Source organism: Oncorhynchus gorbuscha, linkage group LG04 (assembly GCF_021184085.1).
Source record: "Oncorhynchus gorbuscha isolate QuinsamMale2020 ecotype Even-year linkage group LG04, OgorEven_v1.0, whole genome shotgun sequence".
In the NCBI taxonomy this organism is placed as follows: Eukaryota; Metazoa; Chordata; class Actinopteri; order Salmoniformes; family Salmonidae; genus Oncorhynchus; species Oncorhynchus gorbuscha.
In genome coordinates, this window is record NC_060176.1 from 18,488,818 (window position 1) to 18,501,514 (window position 12,697).

General features: G+C 45.1%; 1 protein-coding gene across 3 annotated transcripts in view; it reads left to right on the top strand.

The window, feature by feature from the left end:
• LOC124033790 (myotubularin-related protein 13-like) overlaps window positions 1-12,697 on the top strand; it is a 163,980-nt gene that overhangs the window by 96,278 nt on the left and 55,005 nt on the right. For 2 of the 3 annotated variants that reach the window (XM_046346087.1, XM_046346089.1), the window contains exons 7-16: window positions 1,848-1,980; window positions 2,588-2,696; window positions 3,119-3,232; window positions 6,436-6,513; window positions 6,827-6,940; window positions 7,803-7,931; window positions 8,090-8,188; window positions 8,332-8,545; window positions 8,740-8,849; window positions 9,728-9,877. In XM_046346087.1, coding sequence (XP_046202043.1) covers window positions 1,848-1,980; window positions 2,588-2,696; window positions 3,119-3,232; window positions 6,436-6,513; window positions 6,827-6,940; window positions 7,803-7,931; window positions 8,090-8,188; window positions 8,332-8,545; window positions 8,740-8,849; window positions 9,728-9,877 — 1,250 coding nt within the window. Of the gene's footprint in view, window positions 1-1,847; window positions 1,981-2,587; window positions 2,697-3,118; window positions 3,233-3,510; window positions 3,610-6,435; window positions 6,514-6,826; window positions 6,941-7,802; window positions 7,932-8,089; window positions 8,189-8,331; window positions 8,546-8,739; window positions 8,850-9,727; window positions 9,878-12,697 lie in introns of those variants that run through there. The other variant, XM_046346090.1, reaches the window with a different exon arrangement.

A 12,697-nucleotide genomic window follows, 5' to 3' on the forward strand; every position in this document is an offset into this window, starting at 1 on the left:
AATGATTAAACACAGATTTGAGTTCTAACATGAAATACAGTACAACTTGCAGTAGACTACACCTCCCCCCCTTTCCTCCTGTGTGTGATTTGTCTCTCCCCCAGCCTGTCAGGTACTGTTATTCAGTCCACCTTATGACCAAACAAGACCTGGGGAAAAGGCCCAGACCTAGTGGGTGGTGTGGTGCATATACGTGTATCATGTCTACGCACCACTGTGTCCAGAGGTCATCCTAGAGGAATGTCTGTCCAACATGTCACACTGCTCAGGAAGTGTGGCCCCCAAGGGGATAGAATGGACAGGCCCTGGACAGGCTGCTGGGCTGTTTATTGTTGCTGCCTTTGTCTTGGCCCGGTCGGTCTCTTGTTATTTATGGTCAGAAATGTGTCGCTGTTTCCCGTAGATATGTAAACACCTCAAGGACACTACACGAGCCAGGCTGCTTACCTCAGGATGCCATTTATGAAACCTAATTGGCTGCCAAACGAAAAAATGCCAGATTCGTCACCTCAGACCTATGCACTTCCACACAGGAAGTCATGTTGAGATGACACAGAATGAGCCAAGTGACCAGTCTGTGTCTCTTGCGAAATCCTGGTATTCCGTCAACAACGGAACACACGATGTCTATGTTCCGAGGCCCTGATAAACAGGAATATCTGAGCTGGAGGCAGACACAGAATCGGGGACCTCAGTTTGTAGCGGACTGCTGATATGTTTGCCAGTAATCCGTTGTCTTCATCTCTGTAGTGTGTGATTGATGAGTGACACTATGTTGATAGGAAACAATAACAGGAACTGTAAACTTGAGAATTTGTCTGGACTGTCATGTTGGTATTTCACAGATTATATCGTCTCATAGCGTGTCATTTCCTCTAGCTATTTTTCAGATTGTATTTTCCTTATCATTAATGATATACACTGACTGTACAAAACATTAGGGACACCCTTTTGCCCCTCAGAACAGCCTCTATTCTTTAGGGCATGGACTCCACAAGGTGTCGAAAGTGCTCCAAAGGGATGCTGACCCATGTTAACTTCAATGCTTTCCGCAGTTTTCAGTTTGGTTGGATGTCCTTTGGGTGGTTGACCATTCTTGATACACACGGGAAACTGTTGAGCTTGAGAAACCCAGCAGCATTGCAGTTCTTAACACACTCAAACCAGTGCACCTGGCACCTACTACAAAACCCTGTTTAAAGACACTTAAATGTTATTTTTTTCACCCTTTGAATGGCACACATACTCAATCTGTTTCAAGGCTGAACAATCCTTCTTTAACCTGTCTCCTCCCCTTCATCTACACAGATTGAAGTGGATTTAACAAGTGACACCAATAAGGGATCATAGCTTTCACCTGTTCAGTCTGTCATGGAAAGTGCTGGTGTTCCTAATGTTTTGTCCACTCAGTACATAATATTCACTGCACCGTTTTGTAGCTGAAATTGCATTGTTTACCCACTTGTTATCACTGTTGGCAAGAAGAACAATGTTTTCTCAGCCATTTGTTTGTTATAAGTCAGAATGTAATGGGGAATAATATACTGAGTAAAGAGATGTTTTCAAAATATTGTGATACATGTACAGTACTTTGGTTTTCATACAGTATGTCTCTGCAAAACAGATCTTTCCTCCAATCATTTCAACAAACAGCTAGTCACATAGAACATGTGGTGTTATCAATCATTCTATCACCACATGTTCTACCAAAGATATATCATTTACTCTGAGTATTGTCTGCTCAGCTTAGAAATAAAATCCACCCCCAACAGTATGTTTTTTCTTTAATCAATTGTCCAACCGAATACCTCATTTAATTACACATTCTTTCTACTTTATTTTTCCAGGAATCCAGAATGTTCTGAGTCTTTTCTGTGCGGTTCTGACCGAACACAAGGTTTTGTTCCATTCTACGAGCTACCAGAGACTAGGGGAGGCGTCGCGTGCCCTGGAGGCGCTCATGTTCCCCCTCAAATACAGGTACGTGATTGGCCAGTCGGTCTCCACGGTCCCCCATCAGTCCCCATTACACCTTGGCTATTGACATGACTTGCTTGTACCAAATGTGACTTGAATGACAATGTTTTTGTTTTTTTTTTGATCGTTTCTTATTATCGTGATTTGTTTGTTCCTCTGTAAAATTGTTACACTTAGGCTGGCTTTGATTAGGAGTCCAAATTGAAAGTTCAAACATATTAAGATGTTCATGTTGATTGCGTTGCCATCTGACTTTCTGACGTTTTGTGACTAAACAAAACAACATTCCAAAATGGTCTTGGTTATCTGTTCTCATGTCTTTAAGGTGAATACACTTTACAACCGCCAGGTCGCAGTTGTAAATGAGAACTTGTTCTCAACTAGCCTACCTGGTTAAGTAAAGGTGAAATAAAAATAAATAAATAAAACTTCCTGTAAATCACTCTGGATAAGAGTGTCTGCTAAATTACTCAAATGTAAATGTACTTGAAAGATTATTCTCTGGTTTACTGAACACCCAAAATGGTCATTTTGAGCACCACAGTTTGATGTAGAATTTGACCTGGCAAGTGTTGTGTTTCCTCACTGTCGTCTCCCGTTTGAAACTCAGTTACCCATACATCCCCATCCTGCCGTCACGGCTGCTAGAGGTACTGAGCTCACCCACCCCCTTCATCATTGGGGTCCACTCCATGTTCCAGAGCGAGATCCAAGAACTGGTGAGTGATCTTTAGCACCTTCTCCAGACATGAACTGCCTCTGACCCTGATTCAACATGTACAGTACACCAGGGATAACAACATACCTTTATTTAAACCGATTCATTGAACGCTTGCCCAATGTAACCAGTTGTCAGTGAATAATGGAGCCGTATGTTATATTTGAGTCACTGTACATTTTAAGGAAATGTTATGTTGAGCTGACATTCCTTGGGCCGATTGATGCGGCCTCCTGAGTCCCTTAGATTCAGGGAGCTGTGACTCCTCCACTGTGTTGGCCAAGAGCCTGTTTTGGCAGGTTTCGGGGCCTTAGTTTCTCTTATATGCTCTGCCATAGTAATGTAGAACGTGCTCTACAGCTAAAATAGGAATCTAACTAACTCGAAAGGGTTGTTTAGTGATGTGTGTTGTCTGTCTTACAGTTGGACGTTATCATAGCTGATCTGGATGGAGGAACCATAAAGATCCCAGAGTGCATCCACCTGTCCCAGCTCCCTGAACCACTGTTACACACTACACAGACTGCCCTGTCTCTGGTACATACCTGTTACACACTACACAGACTGCCCTGCCTCTGGTACATACCTGTTACACACTACACAGACTGTCCTGTCTCTGGTACGTACCTGTTACACACTACACAGACTGCCCTGTCTCTGGTACGTACCTGTTACACACTACACAGACTGCCCTGTCTCTGGTACGTACCCGTTACACACTACACAGACTGCCCTGTCTCTGGTACGTACCTGTTACACACCACACAGACTGCCCTGTCTCTGGTACGTACCTGTTACACACTACACAGACTGCCCTGTCTCTCGTACGTATGTACCTGTTACACACTACACAGACTGCCCTGTCTCTGGTACGTATGTACCTGTTACACACTACACAGACTGCCCTGTCTCTGGTACGTATGTACATGTTACACACTACACAGACTGCCCTGTCTCTGGTACGTATGTACATGTTACACACTACACAGACTGCCCTGTCTCTGGTACGTATGTACATGTTACACACTACACAGACTGCCCTGTCTCTGGTACGTATGTACATGTTACACACTACAGACTGCCCTGTCTCTGGTACAAACCTGTTACACACTACACAGACGGCGCTGCCTCTGGTACGTATGTACATGTTACACACTACAGACTGCCCTGTCTCTGGTAGGTACGTACCCAGCATACAGTGGGGCAAAAAAGTATTTAGTCAGCCACCAATTGTGCAAGTTCTCCCACTTAAAAAGATGAGTCCTGTAATTTTCATCATAGGTACACTTCAACTACGACAGACTAAATGAGGGGAAAAAATCCAGAAAATCACATTGTAGGATATTTAATGAATTTATTTGCAAATTATGGTGGAAAATAAGTATTTGGTCACCTCCAAAACAAGCAAGATTTCTGGCTCTCACAGACCTGTAACTTATTCAAGAGGCTCCTCTGTCCTCCACACGTTACCTGTATTAACGGCACCTGTTTGAACTTGTTATCAGTATAAAAGACACCTGTCCACAACCTAAAACAGTCACACTCCAAACTCCACTATGACCAAGACCAAAGAGCTGTCAAAGGACACCAGAAACAAAATTGTAGACCTGCACCAGGCTGGGAAAACTGAATCTGCAATAGGTAAGCAGCTTGGTTTGAAGAAATCAACTGTGGGAGCAATTATTAGGAAATGGAAGACATACAAGACCACTGATAATCTCCCTCGATCTGGGGCTCCACGCAAGATCTCACCCCGTGGGGTCTAAATGATCACAAGAACGGTGAGCAAAAATCCCAGAACCACACGGTGGGACCTAGTGAATGACCTGCAGAGAGCTGGGACCAAAGTAACAAAGCCTACCATCATTAACACACTGCGCCACCAGGGACTCAAATCCTGCAGTGCCAGACGTGTCCCCTTGCTTAAGCCAGCACATGTCCAGGCCCGTCTGAAGTTTGCTAGAGAGCATTTGGATGATCCAGAAGAAGATTGGGAGAATGTCATATGGTCAGATGAAACCAAAATATAACTTTTTGGTAAAAACTCAACTCGTCGTGTTTGGAGGACAAAGAATGCTGAGTTGCATCCAAGGAACACCATACCTACTGTTACGAATCCCTTTTGGCCCGACAGTCTAGGGGGATGGTAATGAGACCCGTAACATAACTCATGCAAATTACTATTGTGACAAAGTAAAAGTGTGCACGAAATAACCACGACAACAGAAATCTACCGTCAAACTCTAGGTTTATTTATAAACACACGGTAATGGGGGGAGCAGGAAAAGGGGCTGAGCTGGACCCAAGGAAAGAAACAATAAATATACAAAAACACACCCCTAAGCTAGACTAGCCTACTTTAACAACAGCTAACTAACTAACTCAAAAATACAGTGGGTGGTCCGCCCAGTTCTAACTAATGTATTTAACAAAGTTCACCTACGGGTAGTGTATGCCCATGGGCGACTTGTCTTGGTTTCCCCTTTTCCCACCAGCAAACAAACAAACACCATAACCAAAAACAATACTCACAGGTGATGACAAAGTGCTATGGAGGTGCTTTAAACAAAAGAGAGGTTAAGACACAAAGCGAGAGTGAAACACAGAGACCTACAGACATGGCATTTACAGAGAGATTGAGCTGAGCTGAGCTCTAGAACAAACAAATGATGGGGTTTTTAAACCATGGGGAAGGAACTGTGATAGGTCAGGAAATAGGAGGAGGTGTGTCTTCTGATTGATGATTGATTGTTGACTGATTGGGGAGTGATGATTTTCACCTGTGAGGGGAGAAGGAGAGAAAAGAAACGCACACACACAGGATAACTGTATCCGTAACACCTACCGTGAAGCATGGGGGTGGAAACATCATGCTTTGGGGCTGTTTTTCTGCAAAGGGACCAGGACGACTGATCCGTGTAAAGGAAAGAATGAATGGGGCCATGTATCGTGAGATTTTGAGTGAAAACCTCCTTCCATCAGCAAGGGCATTGAAGATGAAACGTGGCTGGGTCTTTCAGCATTACAATGATCCCAAACACACCGCCCGGGCAACGAAGGAGTGGCTTCGTAAGACTCATTTCAAGGTCCTGGAGTGGCCTAGCCAGTCTCCAGATCTCAACCCCATAGAAAATCTTTGGAGGGAGTTGAAAGTCCGTGTTGCCCAGCAACAGCCCCAAAACATCACTGCTCTAGAGGAGATCTGCATGGAGGAATGGGCCGAAATACCAGCAACAGTGTGTGAAAACCTTGTGAAGACTTACAGAAAACGTTTGACCTCTGTCATTGCCAACAAAGGGTATATAACAAAGTATTGAGAAACTTTTGTTATTGACCAAATACTTATTTTCCACCATAATTTGCAAATAAATTAATTCAAAATCCTACAATGTGATTTTCTGGATTTTTTTTTCTCATTTTGTCTGTCATAGTTGAAGTGTACCTATGATAAATTACAGGCCTCATCTTTTTAAGTGGGAGAACTTGCACAATTGGTGGCTGACTAAATACCTTTTTGCCCCACTGTACACCAATACTCATCCTTGGAAATCACATGTCCCCATTAGACATTTCACATTAGATCATAATGAGAATGTGTTTTTTTGCAAACAGTTGTATAATGTTCTGTCCTTATGTAACTAGTATAGTCATTGTAATGATTCTGTTCATGTAATCTGAACCATAAAAGTGTACTTAGTCTTGACTTTGTTTATTCCTAAGAGGCATTTTATTATTTTCAGGTTTTGCATCCTGATCTGGAGATAGCTGACACTGCCTTCCCACCCCCTCGTACAGCCCCCTCCAACCTCAAACTGTTGGTAAGGCACCATCATTCCAGTAAACAGTGTCTTCACCCTTTACTCCTGGCCATGTCTCATTGTAATAGATGGAGCCTTTTCCCAGAACATCATGTGTTTGTGATATGAGGAGGACGCCACTGCTCTGAGATATCTCCTGTAGCACGCTCGTCTCTTGTCCGACCTATGAATAGCACAAAAATGTGTTCTTCAGTGGGGGTTTCCATTTCTTCAGATGGTAGAATAATCACGTTAAGATGTGAACTGAATTAACAAGGGGTTATTCATGGCATGTTTGTGAGGTGACTCTCCCCTCTCTCCCTTGTGTTTTCAGGATAAGGAGGTGCGAGCCGTGTTCCTCAGGCTGTTTGCACAACTCTTCCAGGGCTACAGGTCCTGCCTGCAGCTCATCCGCATCCATTCCGAACCTGTTATCCACTTTCACAAGGTGAGATCAACTCAATCTGGGTGGGTCAAAAGTCCTATTGCCAACTGAAGCCATGTGCTCCATCACACCCTCCATGTGTCTTCTAATGACGCACGTTTGTCAACCATGCTGTTGTCATTGCAGAAAAGATCACATTTCACTTATCACTGCAATACAGGTGGTTACCTTATTCAATTTGTTTGTCCCCATTAACATTTGATAGGCTGACGTGTATCCCTTGTTCCGCTCAGCCTGTAAAATAATGTTTGTAGAGAATCTAAGAACAAGAGGATTCTCTCCTATCCTGTCTTATCCTGTTTGATAAAGCTGTTTGGAGGTGTTTTTGTTTTTCGCGTGTGTGTTCTTAGGATGCGCTTTAGTGACTGACCGTATGACTCTTCACCATGCTATCTGCTTGTTTGTGTTAAGTGCTGTCAGCCTTGGCCAATGGCCTCGTGATGAGCCATATGAAATATATCAAATAAAAATAGAAAAGTAGCTGGGTTTGTATTTGTTTGTGTCTGCGGTGTCTCCGTGGTAACCTTTCAGCACATCCCTCACAAAGTACCCCACATGGCTCGGATTATGGTCCAGGAATTCATCACGAATCTACAGAAACTCGACGCTTTTTTATGGAGAGACTGGGGCGTCTAGAAAAACTGCCCCCGTTTTCTATCTCTTTCACCCACTAGCATGAATCACAGGCCTGATTCAGCATATCTTCAGTCATTTGTTTCACTTTTGTGACTGGGTTCATTGTGAATAAAATAAAAAGTCAAATGAAGAGAAGCAACTCAGTAAAGGAAAGTTTGGCTGTTACAGTCCTAAAAGTACATCTTTATGTACCTAACATTATTGAACCTTTGACCCTGTCCCCCTACAGACTGCCTTCCTGGGCCAGAGAGGCCTGATTGAAAACGACTTCCTGACCAAGGTTCTGGATGGCATGGCCTTCGCTGGCTTCGTGTCTGAAAGGGGTCCGCCTTACAGAGCCTGTGATCTCTTTGATGAGGTACTGTCGGGCATGGCTACTGTAACCAGACTGAATGTTTTGCAGCTCCAGTATGATTTGACAACATTTTTTATAATTTCACTGTTGTATGCAACTGGGCTTGTCGAGAGATTGTATCATTTGGGAACAGCTTGACTGACTTATCGTTGGTTCTGTAGCTGGTGGCCTTTGACATGGAGCGCTTTAAGGAAGAGGCGGCCAGCCCTGCCAAGCTGCAGAAGCACATGAGGGAACTCTCTGACCAACTGTACAAAAACGTGAGTTAACTCAGCCTTTGGGCCTGTATGCTCTAGTGTTCGCATTAGGCACTTTCTGTACTCTTTAGTGTACTAGCATGTCCTATGGCCGTCACAGATGTTGTTCTTGTCTGTATGTTTTATTATTGAATGGTCCATTACAGGAGAATCCCAACCCCCACATGGCGTTCCAGAAAGTGCCTCGGCCCACAGAGGGCTCCCACCTGCGGGTGCATGTGGTGCCCTTCCCCCTGCTGGACGATGAGAAGGTGGAGCGGCTGCTGGCGGAGGGCCTGGCCAAGCATCCCAGCGCCCCTGCCATCACTACCACCACCCGTGCAGAAAGGAAGTGTGTGGTGCCTGCCGGCCCTCCCGTGGGTACGTGAGACACAAACATCAGCTCTACTTCATGTCTGCTCCTGTGTGAGACACATGGCTTGGCAGGAGTCTGTCTATAATGTGTTAATAGCTGTAAGTACTTAGTTTCTGAGTATTGAATGGCGTCTGTACTAGCGTAGCTAGCATTTCTACCACTCTTGTATTCCTAACCTGCTCACCCCTCATCTGTGCAGTGTCCATCATGGGGAAGATGGGCTCAGTGTTCAACAGCGCCCGCAGGCTAGAGGTGGTGAGGAGCTGCATCTCCTTCATCTTCGACAACAAGACCCAGGAGACGGAGAAGGTGACGCACGGCATCCTCCCTAATCCCTGTCTCTCAGCACAGTGTAATCAGCCACGTCTGTAATGGCCCAGACACCTGGACTGACATCCATCCCTCCGATTACAGCAGGCAGCCAACCGTGTGTGTCTGTCTGGAGTTAGCGCTCTCAACTCTATCAGGCTAATTATACCTCCCAGCTGGGAGACGGGACCACACTGGAGACAGATAATCAAACACTTAGACTAGCTTCATAATCTCCTCGCTATCAGCAGAAATAACCCCATTGTTTTAACACTGAGGTTAATGGCATAGCTGTTTTGCTTTCTGCTTTTTCCCCGTAAAGCATTTACACGTAAAGGATGCTCTTTGATTTCCCCGCACAGTGACACCCCCTATAGAAGAGCCCATAGAAACGTTGATGCGGGTGTCCCGTGTGTACTGCATGAAATGGAGCCAGTTCCTTTATGCCTGCACCTCTGGCTGTAATAAGCAGGTTATATAAGGCAGACGTTCATCCCTGTGTTGATAGAGGAACACGCAGTACGCCAGCTATAGACCCGTCCCCCCCACCTCCCCTGAGCCTATAAACCCTTTACCTCAATATACATTATACAGCCAATGTGAAACCCATTACCCAGACGCGTTACCATCACATTTTTTCTCATACTTTGACATTAGTATGAAATGTGTCGTATTAATATTTCCCAGAGGTCAACAGTTCACTGTCTGGACTGGTAATATTGTAGCTGCTATTGTACCTGTTCATGGCTGTAGCTGGTTCTAGATTTCTGGGATATTAAGAAATCATTTCAGAAGATGATTTGTTCATGTATGTCGTGGTGTGTCTTATGGTATTTGTTTTAAAAACAGGCTCTGTGTCTGCTGTGCTGTGTTCCCAGACCCTGCCGGCTGCGCTGCGTGCTCTGAAAGGCAAGGCGGCTCGCCAGTGTCTGACTGAGGAGCTCAGTCTGCATGTCCAGCAGAACCGGGCCATACTGGACCACCAACAGTTTGACTACGTCATCCGCATGATGAACTGTGCCCTCCAGGTGGGTCAAAGCTCAGCCAGTCTGTCCCTGTCATACCTAAGTAATGTGACTCTTTCAGAACAATCCACTGGCTGTGTTATTTTAATTTTATTTGAACCTTTATTTAACTAGGCAAGTCAGTTAAGAACAAATTATTATTTACAATGACGGCCTACCCCAGCCAAACCCGGACGACACTGGGCCAGTTGTGCGCCGCCCTATGGGACTCCCAATCACAGCCGGATGTGATGCAGCCTGCATTCGAACCAGGTACTGCAGTGACACGTCTTGCACTGAGATGCAGTGTCTTAGACACTCGGGAGCTATTAAAGTTCAGTGTGCGTGCGATATGTCCCTCCACGAGGTAGTTAACATCCCTCCAAAAAGTCTCTCTGAATGTCAACATACTCCTTCTACAAAGGATGGAACACTGTTTTCTAATAGCTAATGCACAGTAAGTATCCAGATGTCAGTGGCAGACTTTTGTCTTGGGTGTCCCCTAACATTCTCAGAGGCAATAACAGGTAAACCACAAAATATTTGAGGAGCAGGAAGCTGGAGGTTGTATCCAGGCGCTACCCTTTAAACAATCCCACTCTGGGTGCGGTGATGTGTTTTCATGGGCTTTAACTGGTTCTAATTTAGTGTGTCTGAAGTTGTCTATAATGGAAGCAGTACGAGACAGCGAGAGCATGTGCCGGCTGACCAAGTGCTAAGCAGACAGCTCTGGCAAGGTAATGTGATGTAGAGCTCTACTTGTTCCACCACTCAGATAGCTTCCTAGGGTACACAGGTCTCTGGCAACAACACGTGCTGCTACTGCACCATACATGCTGTTACTTCGCATCTCCCTTACCTTAGTCATGCTGCTGCAGGTGGTGCTCAAGTTAGTCTTCATTTGCAATAGTTTGACAGATTGTCAAAAGTGAGTGCTCACTGCGCACCACATATCTAGTAAAGGTTGGTGTTTGATGTACCTGAGTGCTATTGGGTTTTTGCGCTTTCGCTCCGGTTATTAGACAAAGTGATTAGTGGTTTATTCTGCTCTCCCTGTGCTGCACACGCCCCATAAAGTTTCACTCTGCCATCAATCAGGTGGGAGAGGAGGGCTCGGAGCCAGAGCTCAGAGCTGAGGCCTCAGTGGTAGTTCCTCATGTTTTACAGCCTCACATGGCTGTTGCCACGGGGATTTAATGATTCGGAGCAGTGTTCACAGAGAGCAACTTTTAATGGAGTGGCTCTGGATTCCACGCATTCTTTTGGCCAAATGATCGAGGACGGCGAGCCAATTAATCCCACCATCTGCCTTTCGCCTGGGTGTATAGAGGTCACTGGCTTCCCAACTTGTAAAATAGATTAAGAGCCAGCCAGCCGACTAGTGGCTGTATAATTTATACATGACAGAGGTATATATGCTCTCCCTTCCTGTGCTCCTGTCAGCCACACGGGTTCTAGGAGCTGTGCCATACCACCTGGTTTCAGTTGCCCCCTGCATGCATAGCTAACCGCATGTCTTCAGTATCTGAGTCCAGGTCCCACTCTGTCCAAGCCAAGGAGGTGATGTGATGAAGCTGCTGGTCCTACAGTAGTCTGTCTGTGGTACAGAGCTGTTGAAAGACACCACAATGACACTGGGACTCTCTCGATAATAACTGCAGATTAGTCTTCTTTGTTGCAAGATCTGTCTGGCGAATACCGGACCGTTCTGGAATATACAGAACAATGTAGAAATGCTTGTCTATTAGGTTGCTTAATGTGGCTGTGTTATCTGATAGCTGGCCTGCGAGCGTGTCTGACATGGATTGTGTTTCTCCCCAAAATGGGATCCTGATGTGGAGTTTTGTTTTTAATTGTTCAAGGAACAGATTAACAGTATTTCTGCAGATAAATAATTCCCCCCCTCAAACTGGACATGAGCATTTTCAGTGACATTGCATTGGGAATACTGAATCCCTAGACAGATGCTATAAAACGAAGCATGTGAGATGCATTCAATACCAACCTTCAGAGTTGATTAGTCAGGATAACAACCACGTGTGAGTGTGTGCACCCTGGACCAGAGGATTGTTATTTAGAGCCAAGTGCAGCGGAGTGACTTCGTGTGGATTTATACAGACTGTCTCTCTAGTACCGTGTTTGGTCCAGGGGGCACTTGGCAGGGTTTCCCATAACAGCATGGAATATGTCAGGAGAGGGAGAGGGTGACGGACTGGAGAGAGGGGAGCAGAGGGGTTCTGTCTGGCTGTGGCACGAAGACTCGGATCAGCATCAGTCCGGGGCGCCTGTCTCTCCTCAACAACCACTATTTAAACCCAAACATCAGATGGAGACTTGCGGATAGAGTCCACCATTAGAGATGGACATCTCCACACCAAAACATCCCCAGTGCATCTGAGAGGAACTGCCTGTCCAGCATAGTACTGCACTACTGGTGACCTACTGTTGTGACTTCACCCTTTAAGGTAGATGGATAGAGTCCAGTGTGTATTATCTCCAAACCTTCAGGGTTCTCATTTCACCAGACATTCCTGTCTTATTTTGATTTAATCTCTGCTTTGCCTCGCAAAACAAAATAAGCAACAATTTTACTCATGGAGCTGGTATTTAAAGTGGAGCTAGGGTTTCCTTGCCAAAAGGTTAGCTAAAACATAGCAAGCATTTCTCTATAATTTCATTTAGCTTTACAGTGTAATACTGTATTGTTATTTCTCCCCTATATTTTCACCAAGGCAACAACAGGCCAGAGGTCCATCCATTCTGCAGTTATTTGGTCCTGATTCTGTGTCCTGGTCCGTAGCCCAGGTCCATGGATTTGTCTCAGATGGGCTGTAATAGGAACGG